Below are 17,492 nucleotides of genomic sequence, written 5' to 3' on the forward strand. Positions count from 1 at the left end.
GACCAGACTAAACTCAATCATAGGACCTACTGAAGAGATGAGTCTGCGTCTCTTACATAGATCGGCAATTTAGCTCTATAGGTGAAAGCCCTGCCTCCAGCGGTTTGCTTAGAAATTCAAGGAACAAAAAGGAGGCCTGCGTCTTGTGACCGTAGCGTACGTGTATGTATGTAAGGCAGGACCAAATCGGCGAGATAGGTAGGAGCAAGTCCATGTAATGCTTTGTAGGTTAGCAGTAAAACCTTGAAATCAGCCCTTACATGAATCCAGTGTAGAGAGGCTAGCACTAGAGTAATATGATCACATTTTTGGGTTGTAGTCAATATTCTAGCAGCCGTATTTTAGCACTAGCTGGTTTATTTAGTGCTATCCGGGTAGCCGGAGAGTTGAGCATTGCAGTAGTCTAAAGTTTCAGATTTTCGCAATGTTACTTAGATGGAAAAAGGCTGCTCTTGAAATATTTTTGATATGTTCATCGAAAGAGATCAGGGTCCAGAGTAACCCAGAGGTCCATTAGTTTTATTTGAGACTGCGCAACCATCGATATTCATTTTCAGATCCGACAGCAGATCTCTAATGTTTCTTGGGACCTAGAACAAGCATCTCAGCTTTGTCAGAGTTAAAAAGTAAAGCATTTGCCACCATCCACTTATGTCTAAAACAGAGGCTTCCAGGTTAGGCCATTTTGGGGCTTCACCATGTTTCATCGAAATGTACAGCTGTGTGTCGTCTGCATAGCAATGAAAGTTGACATTGTGTTTCTGAATGACATCACCAACAGGTAGTATATATAGTGAAAACAATACACCAAAACCAAGATGTCATCAACACACTTGTTATAAAAGACAGTCTTCATGAAAAGCCTAATTTATTTTTGAAAAAATAAAATAAATCATGATGTAATACAGGTTAAAACAACAGGAAACGCAATGCTGTTGTTTCTTTAATCAAAACAAATGTATTCGGCTGCAAGAGCATACAATCTGATTCTTGAGACACTGGGTTGCAGTTTAATCATGTACCAAATGACTCACATTTTCCAGATCCAAACAAAAAGTCAGACAGTATTTTTTTCTTCCATCATTGTAAACAGCACATTTACAGTCCCTTCTCCTGAGGTGGTGGGTTTTTTGTTCAGCCTTACCGGGAAGCCAGAGGTGAGTAGCTTTGTGTCGCTTTATTTTGATTGCCCCATTGTTTTACTTCCCCTCCATGTCTTCATTTCACCCATATATGGCTGCACTCACAGAGACAGCCAGCCACTGTGCCCATTCTCACACCATTTAGTTGTAGATAAAGTTGAACCTACAGGAAATAAATATTTTTCAGCACTGTATGAATATACAGCATACCTGAGCTCTCACACACGCACACACACCCTTTATACACTCACATACTCATTCTAACACAAACATGCTTTAGACACAATATAAAACACACACACTACCTGCTTAGTAGCTGCGGTAGGCTGGATATAATTGGCCCATAGCCAGGGGCGTTGTCATAAAGCTCAAACAGAGGGGCTGCCACCAGTTTGTAGTTCTTTGGGACTGCAAACAGAGCTGAGACACACAGAAGCAAATATCACACAATATATTTGTGTGTAGAGTATGTAGAGAAGATTTTGACTAGCTAAGGGGCACTTACCTTTTTCCTGCAGTTGAACCAGGAAGAGCTTTTTATGCTCCTTGGGTTTAGTGATGTGGGCTGGAATGTAGGGATACTGCAGTAGAACAGACACAAACACATATCTAACACACGTTTTTACTGCAGGCTCAATATCTCCTCCTTGATAAATGTCAGTGTAAGGTGTGCTGTGTGTTGGTTTGTGCTCACCTGTGGGGGTTCAAAGTTGGGGCGCCACCAGTTTCCGATGGAGTCATCGATCACCCAATCCTGCTTCACCCCGTCCTGCCGGCCCAGGATCTGACAAAGACACAATAAAGACAATCACTATGGCATCACTGCATCCTGCAAGATCTTAGAGAACGCTACCCCATTCATAGACATTAACTACTTTAGCGCCTATTGACGATAGTATCTTTTGATCGGGGGAGTTTTGTTAAGAGCCCCTGATGCTTGCTCTAAACATTAACACGCATCACTTGCGGTACTGTTTTGGAAACAAGGAATGGATCTTTCATATACCATATATAAAAAAAGGTAAATTACTACACACTATTATAGGGTTAGGTTTGTGTTCCCACGCGGCCATATCTCCATGTTACAGCGCTTGTTTACTGAAGACAGACGGAAGACATAGGCCGCCACCTGTGCTAATTAGCTATCTAGCGTGCTCCGAACACCTCTGTGTAAGCTAACTGGGGAGGAAGTGTAGTTCATCAACTGGAGGCACACAGTGTATGGATCTGTGCAAAACTGTTCCAGTACGTTTTTTTTTTTTGAAAGATTCTTTCTCGAAAGCGATGATTGACATTTCTAAACGTTAAAACACAGCATCCAAATTGTAGTTTACACAGAGCCAAATGTAGGCAAATGTAATGGCTGAAAACCCTACATACGGAGAAGAAGGGTTTTCGAGAGCTAAGAGAATGCTAGGATGGATGTAATCTCAAGTTATGATTCCAACTCTGTTTGGCCGGCCTCCTTTGACTGTGTGTGTGATGTGAGTGCATGTGTATCGTACCTCTGTCATCAGGCGTTTCAGCCCATCCACCTCATCCTCCCCCGGGCTCAGCTCTCCACCTGGCCTGCAAGAGAGAAAAAGACAACCCTATAAGAGAACCATACAAACACGCATGCACATACATTAAAAACAAACAGACTGTTGGTGTAACTCCTGCAGGCTGTGCTTGGCTGGTGGTAGTGCTTACAGTTTGAAGAAGGTGGTTCCCAGCTGCAACAGCAGTACATGGGGCAACCTGTGCTCATGGACAATAAGCACTCCCTCCACCGCCCTCCGCATGCCCAGCTTGTCAAACTCCTCCCGCATCCTCTGGAACCGCGCTGCCACTGAACTGTCCTTCTCATACAGAGGCTCCTTGGTCCCGAATGTGTAGTTGGTGAGAGGGTATCTGAAACACAATGTCATGAATACCATTTTTTAAATGTGCACATCCCATAGCATGCCTCTACTAACATGCACACACTACCCAGCACAGGCGGTTGGTGGCTCCTTAATTGGGGAGGAAGGTCTCGTGGTAATGGCTGGAGCGGAATGGTATCAAATACATCAAAACACATTGTTTCCATGAAAATGTTCAATGCCATACCAATCGCTCTGTTCCAGCCATTATTATGAGCCGTCCTCCCCTCAGCAGCCTCCACTGCTACCCAGTCACCCACCCACAAACACACACACTGTATAGCTTTTGAATGAGGATGCATCTACAGGACGATAGGCTAGCGATTCATCATAATTTTTTGTCACAAACTGGGCTGTCAAATTGGACATAGAGCCAGCTGCAAAGCTAGCCAGAATCCGAATAGACATCGTTCTCTCTCTAGTCGGAACGTGGCTATGCAGCGATCAGGAAAGCGCGGAGCTGGCTCGAGATATTGCTTGGAAAACGTACCTCAATCCAGGGATGGGAGATGGCAATGTACTACTAATGATCTCATCATCCCAAATGACAAATCAAGAAGATTGAAATACTGCTAGTCTTTAATGACTGCTTGTTTTTTGTTAGCATGCTAGGCTAGCTAATGCTATAGCAGCCCATTAGATTCGACAACACTTCCGGTAGCTACTCACCCCAACGCTAAGCCAGAGACAGTAGAGAAAGCAAGACACCCCACTCCCTAATTGTTTCTGATTGGGCGGGGCCACTCTGGTCTACTTATTGCCCCCGCCCCAAGGGTGCCCCAGGGTGAGACATCTCACTGGCAAATGTTTTATGGGCGGGATGGGTGGGGCAAAAGGGAGGAGACAATAAGTAGACCAGAGCCAGCTCAAAGATAGAAGAATGTGCCAGAAGAATGAGCCAGATATTTCACCTGATGTATAAATGTGAAGCATCCAGTTGGCGTTTCCACTCACTACCAAATATGGTGATGAGAGGAAGCCCAGTGGCTGGCAGTGGGAGAAGATGGAGCGAAATGGATTTTGGCAGACATTCTGCTAATTTTCTCATCGATTAAAGATTTGATCACCATACAGTTTTCTGTTTCCAAAACTATAATCTGTAACAGAGTGGACTGCGTTTTGTAGACTTTAGCCTTTACCAAAGTTTCAAAAAATGCTATTGTTTAGGAGTGCAAGGGCGAATTGAGTTATTGCACACGCACACTTCAGAGTAGGCGTTCCTTAACGGAAATATGCAAATACATGCTACAACGCGCCAATAGGATCTCACTAGGGGGTGTTGAGTGGTAGTGTTCTGTCCTCTCAGACCGGTGGTCTGGAGTAGGATTAGATAGGGTTAAATAGTGGAATGGGGTGGTGTTTTTGTTGTTGAGAGGGCTAATAGTTGGAGGGGCAATTTTCCTTTTCCCCAATTTTGTACTACCGTATTAAGAATTTAATGTAGGTAGGCCGTGAATGGTCTCACACCAGTGCAGTAGGTGGCGGGGGTATGCACCTAAAAGTTGGATGCGATCTGACAACCCAAATCCTAAAGAAGAAGAAAGATCTCTCTAGCTCATTCTTGTGCTTTTTTTGTTTAAAATAATCTTTTTTTCCCTTCACATTTTACAAACACAATAGATTAATTTATATAAATACAAATCTGTTTTCACATTAATGCATGGGTTTATTATGAGGCTACTTAACATAATTTACATATGTAATAGTGTCAATGGAAGTTTTTGTAGGTCAACTTGTTTTTTGGAGTCCAGCTTTCTTCTTTTTAATTCCGTTTTGATTTGTTAAAAACTAGAACTAAAATCCCACCTCCTTGTTTTTTCTGCCCACTATGCTTAATTAGCTCCCACTGTAAACGACACAGATTAACTATCATGGTTAGTTATAAATATAGTGGCGCAGCATCTCAGTGCTTGAGGCGTCACTACAGACCCCCTGGTTTGATTCCAGGCTGTATCACAACCGACCGTGATTGGGAGGCCCGTAGGGCGGCGCACAATTGGCCAAGCGTCGTCCGGGTTTGGCCGTTATTGTAAATAAGAATTTGTTCTTAACTGACTTGCCTAGTTACATAAAGGTAAAAATATATATATTATGGAGGAACCATGAGTTCACGCGGGGAAAGTATGCTCACGCGAGAGATGAAACGCCCATTTACACAGACAGGAACCGTAACCATTTTCAATGGTAAACGGCCTGAGTAAACGATCTTATTTATCCACCGGGCTACTATAGCATTAGCCTAGCATGCTGACGAAAAAACTAGTAGTCATTAAAAACTAGCAGTATTTCAATCTTCTCGATTTGTCAGTTGGAATAATGGGATTGAGGTACATTTTCCGAGCCATAGTTATCGCCTACTCTGCGCTGTCCTGATCGTGTCATTGCAGCGTTCCGACTAATGTAATGAAAGTCGGATTCTGGCTACTGCGAAGCTTGCAGGGCAGGAACTTTTCCATACAATTGAATGAAAGACGGGTATTTTAGTAGTCTTTGCAAAACCACGTAGTCTCCCCCCCCCCTATTCATTCTGTTACTCACAAATTGATTGTTCTCTCCAGGCTGAGCGGCTTTGCAGGCGCGCTCATGTATTTGTTCCCGCCGAACTGACTGACCCCGCGCGGCCAGCCGGCGGATGAGCGATTGGGAGCAGGCACACTCGACATTGCTCCAATACCACTATACAAAATCTAGCTCCAAAATCCTCAGGTAGAAATGCAATGCAAAACATATATCAGAACAATAACAAAGAAAAATGGAAGGACGTAACCATGCGCAAACCGTCTTCTCGTTCTCCTTTTCCTGTTCCGTGTTTGATGCAGTAGGTATACTTTGACCATTGGGGCATTACCGCCACCTATCGTGCTGGAGTGTAATAACCAGTAAATACTAAAGTAGCTCCTGTAGATTAAAATCTTACTTAAGAGACTGAATTTTGAAGTGGTTAAACTCTCCAATTGCTTTGCCCTTGCCCAACATACCCCAAAGGTTCTGTTAAATGTAAAAACTCTAATCCTGCATGGATAAGGTAATGATTGTTCATCAATAAAAGCACTTTCCTCCATTAACCTCTGTTGAGGTTTTCCTGTAACTCTCAGGGGTCAGGAGGCTATACAAGAGAGTGTGTCATGTTGGTAGGGGTTGGTAGAGTGTTACCTGCAAATAACACAGAGCTGTACACAGGTTGTATATTCAAAACAGGCCCGGCCCAGAGTCACACACAGGTATTCTTTGTTCACAGCATATCATCACTACCACCAGTAGTTAAGACAACCTGGGGAACGACTCAGAGCTTAGTGTGTCTCAGTCAGCCCAGCCAGACGGAGGTAATGAGACATCCCTGTTGAGTTTCTAACCAGCATTCCCTGTGGATTTTAACAGTCTGGACAGTTCGGCCCCATGCAGCACCCAGAGTCCTTTCCTTACTGGCACATGACCCGCGTGATGCCCAGTGTGATCATGGGCTTCTGTTGCATGGTGGGAATCCCTGGAAATGTGGTGGTTCTGATTGTCGTGGGACGTAAATTTGAGAGTGGGAACTTCAACATGCGTCTGATGCTGAACCTGGCACTGTGTGACCTGATGGTCTTGCTGTGCCTGCCTCTAGCTATCAATAACCTACTGAGGGACTGGGATCTGGGACCCGCCACCTGCAAGCTGCTCTTCTTCCTGATCTATTGCAGCCTGAACGGTAGTGTGCTGACCATCACCCTGCTGAGTGTGCAGCGCTACGTCCAGGTGCTGTACCCCCACAGCTGGGCGCGGCTGGGGCGTATGGGGGAAGAGGCACTCCTCCTGTCCCTGTGGGGGCTGGCAGGGTTAATTGCCTCTCCCACCTTCTCTGTCTGTGACGTCAAGACATACGAAAGCCACCCATCCTGCAGAACGCACTACCAGAGCCCCGGACAAGAAATGGCCATCCTACTTGTCCAAACACTGCTGGGGTTTGTAGCTCCCTGCTGCATCCTGGTGACGTCCTACTTCTACCTCCACAAGAGGGTGAGCCAGGCGACCCTGTTCAGGCAGCGGAGGCTGACCAAGCTGGTCACCTGCATAGTGGTGTCCTTCTTCTGCTTCTGGACTCCGCTGCACCTGTTCAACCTGCTGGCCCTGGTGAACTTGGCCGTGAAGAACAAGGATGTGGAGTTTGTGTGTGACTCAGCTTGGAATGTCCTCATGAGTTTCACCATCATCAACAGCTGCCTCAACCCTTTCCTCTATGCCTTTGCCTCTTCAGGTTTCCCCAGGGCAAGCCCCCACACCACCAGCACATGACACTGGCTTCCATTGAGTAAATATCATTAATTGTTTAAAGCAGTATGTACAAGCATTATGTACCTGTGACTATTTTTGTTGTGCTTATATTTAGTAAACATTATTCTAGAGGACATCTGATATGATTTGTATTTTATTATAGCAGCCAGTGAATGTTTGCATAAGGAAATAAGTGCATGTGTGTTATTCAAAAGTCAAATTAAGGAAAGAACATCTGTGAGTAACTGACAGAATAAAATGATCTTGCTGTTGACAAATTAAAAGTTGATAAGTTCACATTTGCCTGCTTCTCAGTAGTTGACACAATTCAATTACTAATTGATATTTATTTATCAATATTCAGAATGTTATATAAACATAACAATAGAGATTCATTAAAAAACAACGTACACTCTGTACACTATGAATTCAACACAATGGGAAGATGGGGACGATGACCTCAGGTTGTCAGCTGGGGTGAGCCTGGGGTCGCAGCTGTGTATCCTTGACAACATCCGTCTGCATGGAAGGGACCAGGTACCGTACAGCCCAGTGCAACATGCCATCAGGAATCCTGCAGGATACACACACAGTTAAGCATCGTACACACGCACACACACACACACACACACACACAGCTTACTCACTTTAAATAGCTTAGATCCTTCGAAATGCGGCCACACAGCTGATAAGAATATGAGAACAAAGTGCCATCACTGTGAACCTGAAAGAGCAAGACAGATAATTTACTTCACACCAATCTAACAAAATGGACAGGTTCCAAATTCCACTAAATGGTCAATATATATCCAATTTCTTGGTTGAAAATTGGTCGCCCTTACATTGGAGGGCCTCTGGGGGGCTATTGCAGCAACTGCCTTCTGTTTGCAGCTGCTTCCCTCCCCAATCCTGGGAATCTCCTGAGTTTCAAACATCCAGGAGGGCGGGCTGCGGTTCTTCTGCATATCTTCTTCCTCCCAGGTGATATCATTATCCTGGGGGGTCCGCACAGAACTCTTCCTTTTAGCCTTCCTACAACTCTTCACAACATTCTCCTCTTCCTCCACCTGATCCTGCTGCTCCATGATTGAAAGTTGATGTGTTGTGGTTGAGCCACTGTGGTGGAGTTTCATGCCAGAGTGTTGGTGCTTTGTAGATAGACTCACAGTGGAGGAGGAGCCACTGGAGGGGAGCAGGCTGTGGGAGGGGCCTGGTTTTTGATAAGGAGGAAGGGAGCGTTCGCCTGACCTTTGGGTGGACCCAGGGGTCAAGGATGGCACCTGGGTGCTGGTTGCCAGGGGAAACGGTGCAGGGGTGACTGGTTGTGGAGTGGGGTCGAGCAGAGACTGGCTCTTCTGGAGTGGGAGGGGCTCCGAGGTGATGGATTCTGTCAAGGAACCAATGAGAGACAGAAGTCAGAATATCTGTACTACGGCGCAAAGACAAATGTGCATGGTGTGGTGTGTGCGTAGAGGTTGATAGATTGAAAAGTTAAAATGAAAGGAGCACACCGTCAGATGCAGAGGAGGTCCTGAGCAGCTCAGCTGCTGGAGCAAACATGTCCCATGGGCTCGCCACTGCTCCTCCAGTCACCCCTGACACCACCTCTCCATCCATACTCTCCTCTAGAGAGAGGGAGAGAAAAATATAGATATTTGTACACACACTGTCACACTTGGGCTCTATTATGCTAGCAGCATACTTCAGGTAGCAGTAACTGATAGCAAATACTTAATTTACAGCATGGACCAGTTAACAAACATAACACACGAGAATGTGTGGGCTCATGGGCAGGATGTCTTCTCTCCAGAGGTACTGGCCTGTCGGTCTGACTGCTGTCAGCAGCAACAATTGGTTGATCTGTCTCTGGTGGGTCTGTCGGTCTGTCTTCAGATGGAGGGACCAGTCCACTCTGTGTTTCACTGTTGTCTTCTAAATAAAACACAACGGTCAGCTCAGAAAGACAGAACAGGTGTAGGTGATTTTCAGGTGTGAGAGAGAGGGTGAGACACCCTCAAGTGTTACCTGAGGGTGTGTGTAGTTTCTGACTCAGATTGTCTGGGATGTGTAGGTGAGACACAGGGACATTGAAAGTATCCTCCCTCTAGGAAAAAACAACAACCTTCTTGTAAAGTTGCAGATTTCCTACTGTTTTCTTACATTTAATAGATTGGTCACACACACACACACCTTATATCTGACCCTTTCAATAGCCCATCTGGTGCCAGTGTGTGTGAGGGCATTGGAGGTGGAGGGCTGTGGGGAGGGGGGATTTGTGGGCGTCCTCAGGAGTTCCATCACATCCTCCAACAGAGACTGGCGCCAGTCATGCTGCCACTCCCCCAGCAGCTCTGACAGACTGAACTCTAGGAGACAGGAAACACAGTCATATACACAGGTGTGGCAAACAATACGGATACAAATCAGCAATGGTGTGCAGAGTGTAAAGAGTGCTGTACCAGACTGTGTGTTCTGAGTATGGACAGAATCCTGTGCAAGCAGGGATCTGGGGATAAAAGAAAACACATGATCAACAACTACAATTTATAAAGTAATGTACGCATGCATTATATGCACAAAAAATTTGCAAACACAGACACTTACACACACCCCATGCTCACCTCCATGTTGTACAGATATGTTGTCTGACTGAGTTGAGCGATGTGCTGAAACAAAAGCCAGTTGGAGAGTCACTAGATTTAATGTGTGTATCACAGGAGGCTGCTGAGGGGAGAACGGCTCATAATAATGGCCGGAACGGAGCAAATGGAATGGATCAAACACCTGGAAACCATGTGTTTGATGTATTAGTTCCCATTTCACTCAATCTGCTCCAGTCATTAGAACGAGCCTGTTCTCCCCAATTAAGGTGCAACCAACCTCCTGTGGTGTGTATGTGTTGGTGTCTGGATCTAGAGGCCAGGAGGTGCGTCTCTCACCAGCAAGGGGTGTTGTCTTTAGCAGCCCCAGCTGATGTGGTGGTCAGCTCACCAACCGATAAGTAAAACTGGCTCTTTGTCTGAGGAGATGAGGACACATTTATAGTAAAATATGAATGGTAAAGAATAAAGAACAGGAGCTGTCTCTCCAAGACCAAAGGACTACTAGTACCAGTATCATAGGATCATTCACACACACCTGTTCAGGGGCCATGTTGAACTGTAGGGTGTATGAATACACACACATTGTGCAATTGATGAGACTGGAGAAGCACTCACGGTCCTCCTGCCTGCCAGAGGATACAGATAGATTGAAATGCATCACCATTTACTGTATGGCTTTTCATTTTCTTAATACGTTTTGTCTCGTCTTGTTTCTCCTTTGTTGGCTGTTAGATTTGTACTGGGCTTAACAAGATATGGTTTATAGATGGGTTTTAGATATACATGTCATTTAATATGATCTCATAGGCCTCTTGGCTTGTCCTAAATGTTTACTCACTCCTGAAGAGTCTCCCAGGCGTCCTGGGTCAGTATGGCGGGGATGTGCACCACTCCATCAGAGAGGTACAGTAACGTTGTCAAACCCTCAGTCTGCCGGGCCTGGGACTCTGACATCCGCCCGACCTATAGAGAGAGACAGAAAGGTGTGAGCAAAATAAGCTCTCTCTTGTGTGCGCACACACACACACACACAACTGTACAGTCAGATAGCTTCTAAACTTGGAACACAGGCCTAGCATGAAGTGTATGTAATAGATGCCTCATTACCCCCACAACATGCGCTTTCATCAGAGTGTTCTTCTTCTCCTCCTTTGGCTCTGTGCCGTAACTCAGGATGATCTGCTCTATCCAGGGCTCCAACTTAGTCCTCCTAGACCGAGGCATGGCCACACACCCTAAAACACTGGAGACAGGCATGTACAGAATAATGTGACAGTTGAGAGTTGATGGCACTAGTCCCTTATATTATACTATTTTCAGTATACTAGCTAGTTACTAGTTATCTGTTATTACATTAACTGGTGTGGTGACTATAATATCCATACACAATTGTGGATTTATTAGCTAGCTAAACATTGCAGTGAAAAAAGGCTCTCATGGTACTAACTTTTCCACACATAACTAGTTTACAAACTAAACTAAGACAAATTACAACTAGGCCTAGCTCATAGAATAGATCAGATCGAGAAAACATCAATATTAGCTATAACGTTACTTAGCTAGCTAGCTTTGTTGTGAACTGTACGGCAAAGTATTCCTCCTACTCGTGTGAACTGTACGGCGAGGTCTTCCTCCTACTCGTGCAAATTTAGCTGCCTACACCTAACCTTAGCTAGCTACTGTAGATCCCCTAGGTCAGTGGTTCATAACCTTTTCCCGTTACTGTACCACCAACTAAATTTTGCTTTGCCCGGAGTACCCCTGAAGTACCCCCTTATGTGCATTTGACCAGTAGGCCTATGGTCTCATGAGTCTTCTCAAGTACCCCCTGTGGATAGGCCAAGTACCCCCCCCTGGTTGGGAACCACTGCCCTAGGTCGTCATGTCGCTCAGATTTACACTATTACATTTAGTTACAGAGGCAATTAGATATTGCAACTCACCTGATAGTAAAACAACGACAACCACTTTTGAGCCTGGTTGAATGTAGCGGTTCCACTGAGTGATGTTACTTTATTTACGTTCCGTTGATGAACATTTCCACAGCAATCGGTTCCCACTGCAGTCCCCTATCATGGGAAACACTGTTCACGCCACTTCGATACCCAAGTCCCGTCCCGTCACACTGCAGACACACACACGTTATATACCTTTCCTTGTCCATTCATGACCCCTTATCTAAAATGTCTGTATTAAAGCACTTGTGGAGAACACCTATCCAGTCCCTTCATCTACCCTTAACAAATAAGGAAAGGAGATGAGGGAATTATGCCTATAGGAGTATTGGGAGCAACATCCCCTAGTGTAATTGCTCCCCTCCCTCTGCCCTGGACAATTTGTCCTTGGAGACAAGTGATGGCCAGATATGGTTCTTCTACCACATATTGCCTTCATCAATCCAATAATTTCTGGCCCTCAAGGTGCGTCGTCAAGGTCATATGGGAATAGGGCAAGGATTCACTCTGGTACTACTATGAAGAAACTCTTCTATCTCAGATCTTCTCTCCTTCCACCACCTTTTGTCATACATTTCTGGTTTAGGCTTAGTTATAGACATTCCAAAGAGATTGGGAGCCAGGAACTAACAGATGGACTGAAGCATGATAAAGACATCATGACATATTGAATATTCCTTTTAATAATCATAAGTAAGTATATGTCTCATATCCATCTATTGTAAACATATTTCACCACAGTTGTTGTATTACATAATTATACAATACATGCAATGCAAATGTAAACATGGTCGAAAAAAAGGACACTGTGCTGGGTCAGTCCATTTGTGTCACACAGAGGGGGTCTCAGTTCTTTGGTCCGATGTTCCACCCTCTGCGGTTTGCTGCTGTGATGTGGTCCCTGTACTCAGTCCCATGGACTCTCCCCCCGTTTCTTTTACTGTGGTCTCCCCTGCCTCTATCACAGTAGTTGGTCCCTTGTTTGTCTTGCTCTCTACCGCCTCCTTAGTTTTGAACTCTTTTTCATCTGACACATTGGTCCCTCCTTCCCTCTTTTTATCCCCATCCTTTTTACACAGCTCTCTTCCCTCATTTGATTTGGTCCCTTCTACTCCCTGCCTCATGATCTCATCCACCTTCTGCAGACCCTCTTCCCTCTCCTCTTTTATGGTTTCTCCTATGTAGTGCGCCAATGATTTCTGTTCTTTTTCTTTCTCTGTGGCCCTCCTGCCATCTTCTTCCTTGCTACTTGGCTCCTTCTCGTTCTCCTTGTTCCACTCTACCCTCTCAGCATTCAGGTCGTCTGTAGGAGAGGAAAGGGAGGGAAAAAATATGTTATTTTCAACAGGTTACTTCCACATTTCAAGCAATATTATTATTATTATTATTATTGAACACACATACTTACTTGTACCCTTAGTCATGGACAGCAGTCCCATTGCAGGATTAGAGCTAATTCTCTCCTCAGGTGATGGTTGAATAGTATTAGTTGGTGTGGGGCTAGTAGAGTTAGTGGGGGTTGGACTGGAAGAGTTAGTGGGGCTATGAGTAAAATAGTTAGTGGGACAATGAGTAGCAGAATTAGTGGGGATTGGGATAGTGGTGTGTGTAGTAGAGTTAGTAGGTTTATTGGTGTTGGTGGGATTTGAAGAGTTAGTGGGGGTGCTGGTAGTAGAGTTAGTGGGGTTGAGGGTACTGATGGGGACAGAAGAGTTAGTGGGGGTGCTGGTAGTATAGTTAGTGGGGTTGAGGGTACTGATGGGGACAGAAGAGTTAGTGGCAGTGGTGATATTAGAAGGGCTTGTAGAGATAGTGGTGACGGGGATAGAGTTAATGGGGGTGGGGGTAGTGGCCAGGCTAGTAGAATTAGTTGGGATGGGACTAGTAGTGTTAGTAGAGGTGTGAGTAGAAGAGAATGTGAGGGAGGAAATATTGGTGGAGTTAGTTGAGTGAGTGGCAGTGGGGATAGAAGTGGCAGTGGGGGAGTGAGTAGTAGAGAGAATGGGGATCGGACTGGTAGGGATAGTAGCAGTGTGAGTAACGCAGTTAGTGGAAGTTGAGCTGGTAGAGCAAGTAGGGATAGGACTAGTAGAGTTAGTGGGGCTTGAGGTAGAAGTGAAGTTGACAGAGTTAGTTGCGCTGGTATTGTTAGTTGCGGTTTGGGTAGCGTTGGAGTCAGTAGAGTTTATGGGGATATGGGTAGGGGTGGAAGCACCATTCATAGAATTAAGGGTAGAGGTTGTTATAGTAGTAGCAGATGATAGAGGTGGGGTAACTGAGTTAGTAGTGAGGGTAGTTGGGGTGGGACACAGAGAGTTAGTGGAGGTGGGAGTATAAGTGTTGTTGGCAGCAGAAGCAATTATGGAGTTAGAAGTATTTAGTGTTGGAGTTGTCGAGTCAGTAGAAGTTGAGGCAGCAGTATCAGTAAGGGTAGGGGTAGAAGCATTAGTGGTGGGGGTTGTTAATGTAGGGGTATCAGTATTAGTGTTAACAGGTGTTGGGGCAGTAATGCTTGTAATGGTGATGGTGGCTAGATTAGGGAAGGCAGACGTAGAGGTGGTTGGGGTGGTGGAGTCAGTGGAGGTAGGGGAAGTTGGGGTGGGGTTAATAGTGGGGATAAAAACAGTGTTAATGTCAGAAGGGGGGCTGGAAGTTGTAATATTCATAGGGGCCGATGTAGTTGTGATGGAGGTAGTGGTTGTGGTAGGGTTAGTACTGGGGATAAAGGTGGTGGTGTTGGGGGTGGGGGCTGTAGTATTGATAGGGGTAGGTGCAGACGTCGTAGAGGTGATAATGTCATTGGGGGTTGTATTAGAGGAAGTAGCGGTAATAGAAACTGGGATGGAAGAGTTAGTGGGTTCAGGGACAGGGGAGGTGGAGGGGATGATGGTGTCAGTAGGAACAGAAGAGTTAGTGGGATCTGGCACAGGGGAGGGAATGATGGTGTCAGTGGGAATAGAAGAGTTAGTGGGATCTGGGACAGGGGAAGGAATTATGGTGTCAGTGGGAATAGAATAGTTAGTGGGATCTGGGACAGGGGAGGGAATGATGGTGTCAGTGATAATAGAAGAGTTAGTGGGATCTGGGACAGGGGAGGGAATGATGGTGTCAGTGATAATAGAAGAGTTAGTGGGATCTGGGACAGTGATGGGAATAGTGGCTTCAGTGGGGATAGGTTTAGAACTGGTAGGGGTATCAGTGATACTAGGGGTGGGGTCTGTGGGGGAACATGCTTCTCCTTCCTGTATTTGGGCTAGGTCATTCTCAGGGGTGAGATGACCGGAGATAGTGGGAGGTGGGGTTGGGCCTCGCTTAATTATTGGCTTAGGAGGCAGAGCAGGTTTCCCAGCTGACTCATGTGCGGACACACTCTGTCGGACCGGACGTCTCGTATCTAAAGACAAAGAAGATGAGTATAAGATACACAAAATGGTATGCAATAGTGTGTGTGTGTTTGTCTGTGTGTGTTTGTGTGTGTGTGTGTTACCTGATGAGGTGGACATGGTCCGGGGCTTCATAAATGTGGGTGGGGGCTCAGGTTTATTATCGATGATAGTACCTGAAACCAAGACAGAAAATGAACGAACACACACATCCAACACCACACACAGACTCGCACATATACTGTAGCAAGTGTTATATGAGTAAAGGGACTTACCCTCTGATTCAGCTTTTTTCATCTCTCCCTCCTGACTCTGTAGAATGGAATAAGAAATGTTTATGTTTTCCTTATAGACACACAACCACATACATATAGACTCGTACATACACACTCAGATAAATGCACATACACACCTGTGTTTCTCCTGGCTGAGCTTTGGACACACCAATACGTTGTAGCACGAGTTGGAGGCGCTGCTCAAAGCCATGATGGCCGTCAGATGAGTGTTTCTGAAACCAACCAGGACCAAGGAGAAGCAGTCAGTGCCGATAAGAACCAATCCGAACTAAAGAATAATCAAAATAAAACAAAAAAATAAGAGCGATCCTCTCATAGGCTATGTAGAATTTTTTACCAAATTGCTTTAACTCATCACATTTTTTCAAGGGTCAGTTTTGAATACATTAGAATACCTACCTTCCCTTGTGCAGTGTTCTTGGTGTTCCCAGTGTGGGTTGCGGATCCAGAGAGCAGAATGAGAGACTGTGACTTCCCCTCTCTTAGCGCACGACGGGGTGGAGCCTCAGCCCTCAGTGGAGTGGGACCATCAGAAGGAGGGGTTTCTGCTTCCACTGAATCTCCTGTCACAACGCTGTCATCCACACTCTCTTTCTCCTTCTCTTTTTCATTCTCCTTCACTTTATCTTTTTCAGCTCTGGCGGCCTCCCTGAGAGGCCGGATCAGGTCAGCGATGGAGGTCTTCTTGGCCTTCCCCTCTTGGCTTCCCTCTGACTTCACAGCTCTCCGCTTTTTAAGGGTGAAGAACTCGCCCAGTTTCCTCCTTAGGGTCCTGGAAGGGGCGGGGCAAGGGGCGGCGCTAGCAGGTGCTACTTCCACTTCCTGTTCAGTAATGGGAGGTTCCTCAGCCTCATTCTGTGTTTTCCTGGAGGAAGAGTCAGAGTAGCACAGGACCAGCATGTGTGTGTTTGTCAATCATAGGGCCCTGAGTCTTTCCTGGCCATGTGGCCTGACCTGGACAAGCTAGGGCCTGCACGCAGGTAACGTAGTCAGGAAAATGTTGCGTATTATATTTATTGAATGTACTTATTGTAGGTTTTTATGAATATGAGCATCTCATAAATGACTCAAATTTAAAGAGGTTTACTGTGAGCTGGTTAAGATGTGTTGGGGATGAGATAGTGAAGAGTGAGATTGTCTAGGATGAGTTTGGTCAGATACTCACAGAGCGTCGACAGGAAGGACTCGCTTAGTAAAGAACTCCTCAACTCCCTCATCAACTCGCCCCATGTGATCAGGGACTTCATTTTCATTGTCAACCACCGATTCCTGTGTCAAACCCATGCACACACGCACAGAGAAAGAGATGATAAGTGTTACGGTATCTGTGATTATTAGGTGTATGTGTGTGAGTGCAGTTAGACTACCAGAGAAATAGAAAGCGAAAGAGTTTCCAATTGGTGGAAAGAGTGCTATGTTGGATATCAGGAGGTTACTGAGAGCAGTTTCTTTCATATAGCACATAGTAATTATTACATAACATTGTTACTTCATGGGCTCAGACTTCCCTGACACACAGAATATACACAGACACATCAACAACACCTCAGACATGTATCCCCTAGATCTACATTATCACACTACCATTGGTATGTACAATTACCAATGACTGACTCAGAAAACAAGTAAGACCTTATGATGTCATGTCCTGTGGCACTAAGGCTGCCCATGTGATTGATTAGGTTTGGTTTAGTTCATCCAACAAAACCAGCATCACGTGTTAACTCTGATCGTGACTGATACAGCGCCAATGGCAGGAGGCATACAATAGATAAGGTGATGATGGCTAAGGTAGAGAAAATTCACACACACCTACCAAGAAAAAGCCCGCCAGCTTTCAGAGGAAGCATTATATAGCCCTAGAAATTAGCCACATACAGTCACAATCCTATACACAAATGCAATCCCCCCAAACACACTATTGGTTTTGAATACGCAAGCAGCTGGTTGCTGTTGCG

The 17,492-nt window shown here is 45.3% G+C and overlaps 4 protein-coding genes across 4 annotated transcripts; 1 reads left to right on the plus strand and 3 right to left on the minus strand.

Moving 5' to 3' along the window:
- Positions 1 to 930: 930 nt before the first annotated feature.
- On the minus strand, positions 931 to 5,854 carry LOC311111545 (cleavage and polyadenylation specificity factor subunit 5). The gene is made up of 7 exons (XM_084154297.1): positions 5,585 to 5,854; positions 2,835 to 3,035; positions 2,648 to 2,711; positions 1,837 to 1,926; positions 1,648 to 1,723; positions 1,448 to 1,562; positions 931 to 1,305 (listed from the first exon to the last, which is right to left on the minus strand). The coding sequence occupies exons 1-7, from the start codon at positions 5,707 to 5,709 to the stop codon at positions 1,284 to 1,286; spliced, it is 693 nt and encodes a 230-aa protein (XP_084010423.1). The 5' UTR covers positions 5,710 to 5,854; the 3' UTR covers positions 931 to 1,283.
- Positions 5,855 to 6,442: 588 nt separating this feature from the next.
- On the plus strand, positions 6,443 to 7,318 carry LOC311111353 (C5a anaphylatoxin chemotactic receptor 1-like; the record flags this gene model as incomplete). The annotated part of the gene is made up of 1 exon (XM_084154071.1): positions 6,443 to 7,318. One exon carries the CDS (start codon positions 6,443 to 6,445, stop codon positions 7,316 to 7,318), a length of 876 nt encoding a protein of 291 aa, XP_084010197.1.
- Positions 7,319 to 7,626: 308 nt separating this feature from the next.
- Positions 7,627 to 11,898, minus strand: LOC311111173 (uncharacterized protein). Its single transcript, XM_084153862.1, has 14 exons — positions 11,844 to 11,898; positions 11,008 to 11,143; positions 10,739 to 10,863; positions 10,436 to 10,526; positions 10,237 to 10,316; positions 9,919 to 9,963; positions 9,757 to 9,803; positions 9,488 to 9,663; positions 9,323 to 9,401; positions 9,068 to 9,229; positions 8,809 to 8,922; positions 8,140 to 8,684; positions 7,945 to 8,021; positions 7,627 to 7,871 (listed from the first exon to the last, which is right to left on the minus strand). The coding sequence occupies exons 2-14, from the start codon at positions 11,122 to 11,124 to the stop codon at positions 7,766 to 7,768; spliced, it is 1,764 nt and encodes a 587-aa protein (XP_084009988.1). The 5' UTR covers positions 11,125 to 11,143; positions 11,844 to 11,898; the 3' UTR covers positions 7,627 to 7,765.
- Positions 11,899 to 12,685: 787 nt separating this feature from the next.
- Positions 12,686 to 13,625, minus strand: LOC311111354 (uncharacterized protein; the record flags this gene model as incomplete). Its single annotated transcript, XM_084154072.1, has 2 exons — positions 13,264 to 13,625; positions 12,686 to 13,158 (listed from the first exon to the last, which is right to left on the minus strand). Exons 1-2 carry the CDS (start codon positions 13,292 to 13,294, stop codon positions 12,686 to 12,688), a joined length of 504 nt encoding a protein of 167 aa, XP_084010198.1. The 5' UTR covers positions 13,295 to 13,625.
- Between the last annotated feature and the right edge of the window lie 3,867 nt (positions 13,626 to 17,492).

This window comes from Coregonus lavaretus (assembly GCF_964263955.1).
Source record: "Coregonus lavaretus genome assembly, chromosome: 37".
NCBI classification, from domain to species: domain Eukaryota; kingdom Metazoa; phylum Chordata; class Actinopteri; order Salmoniformes; family Salmonidae; genus Coregonus; species Coregonus lavaretus.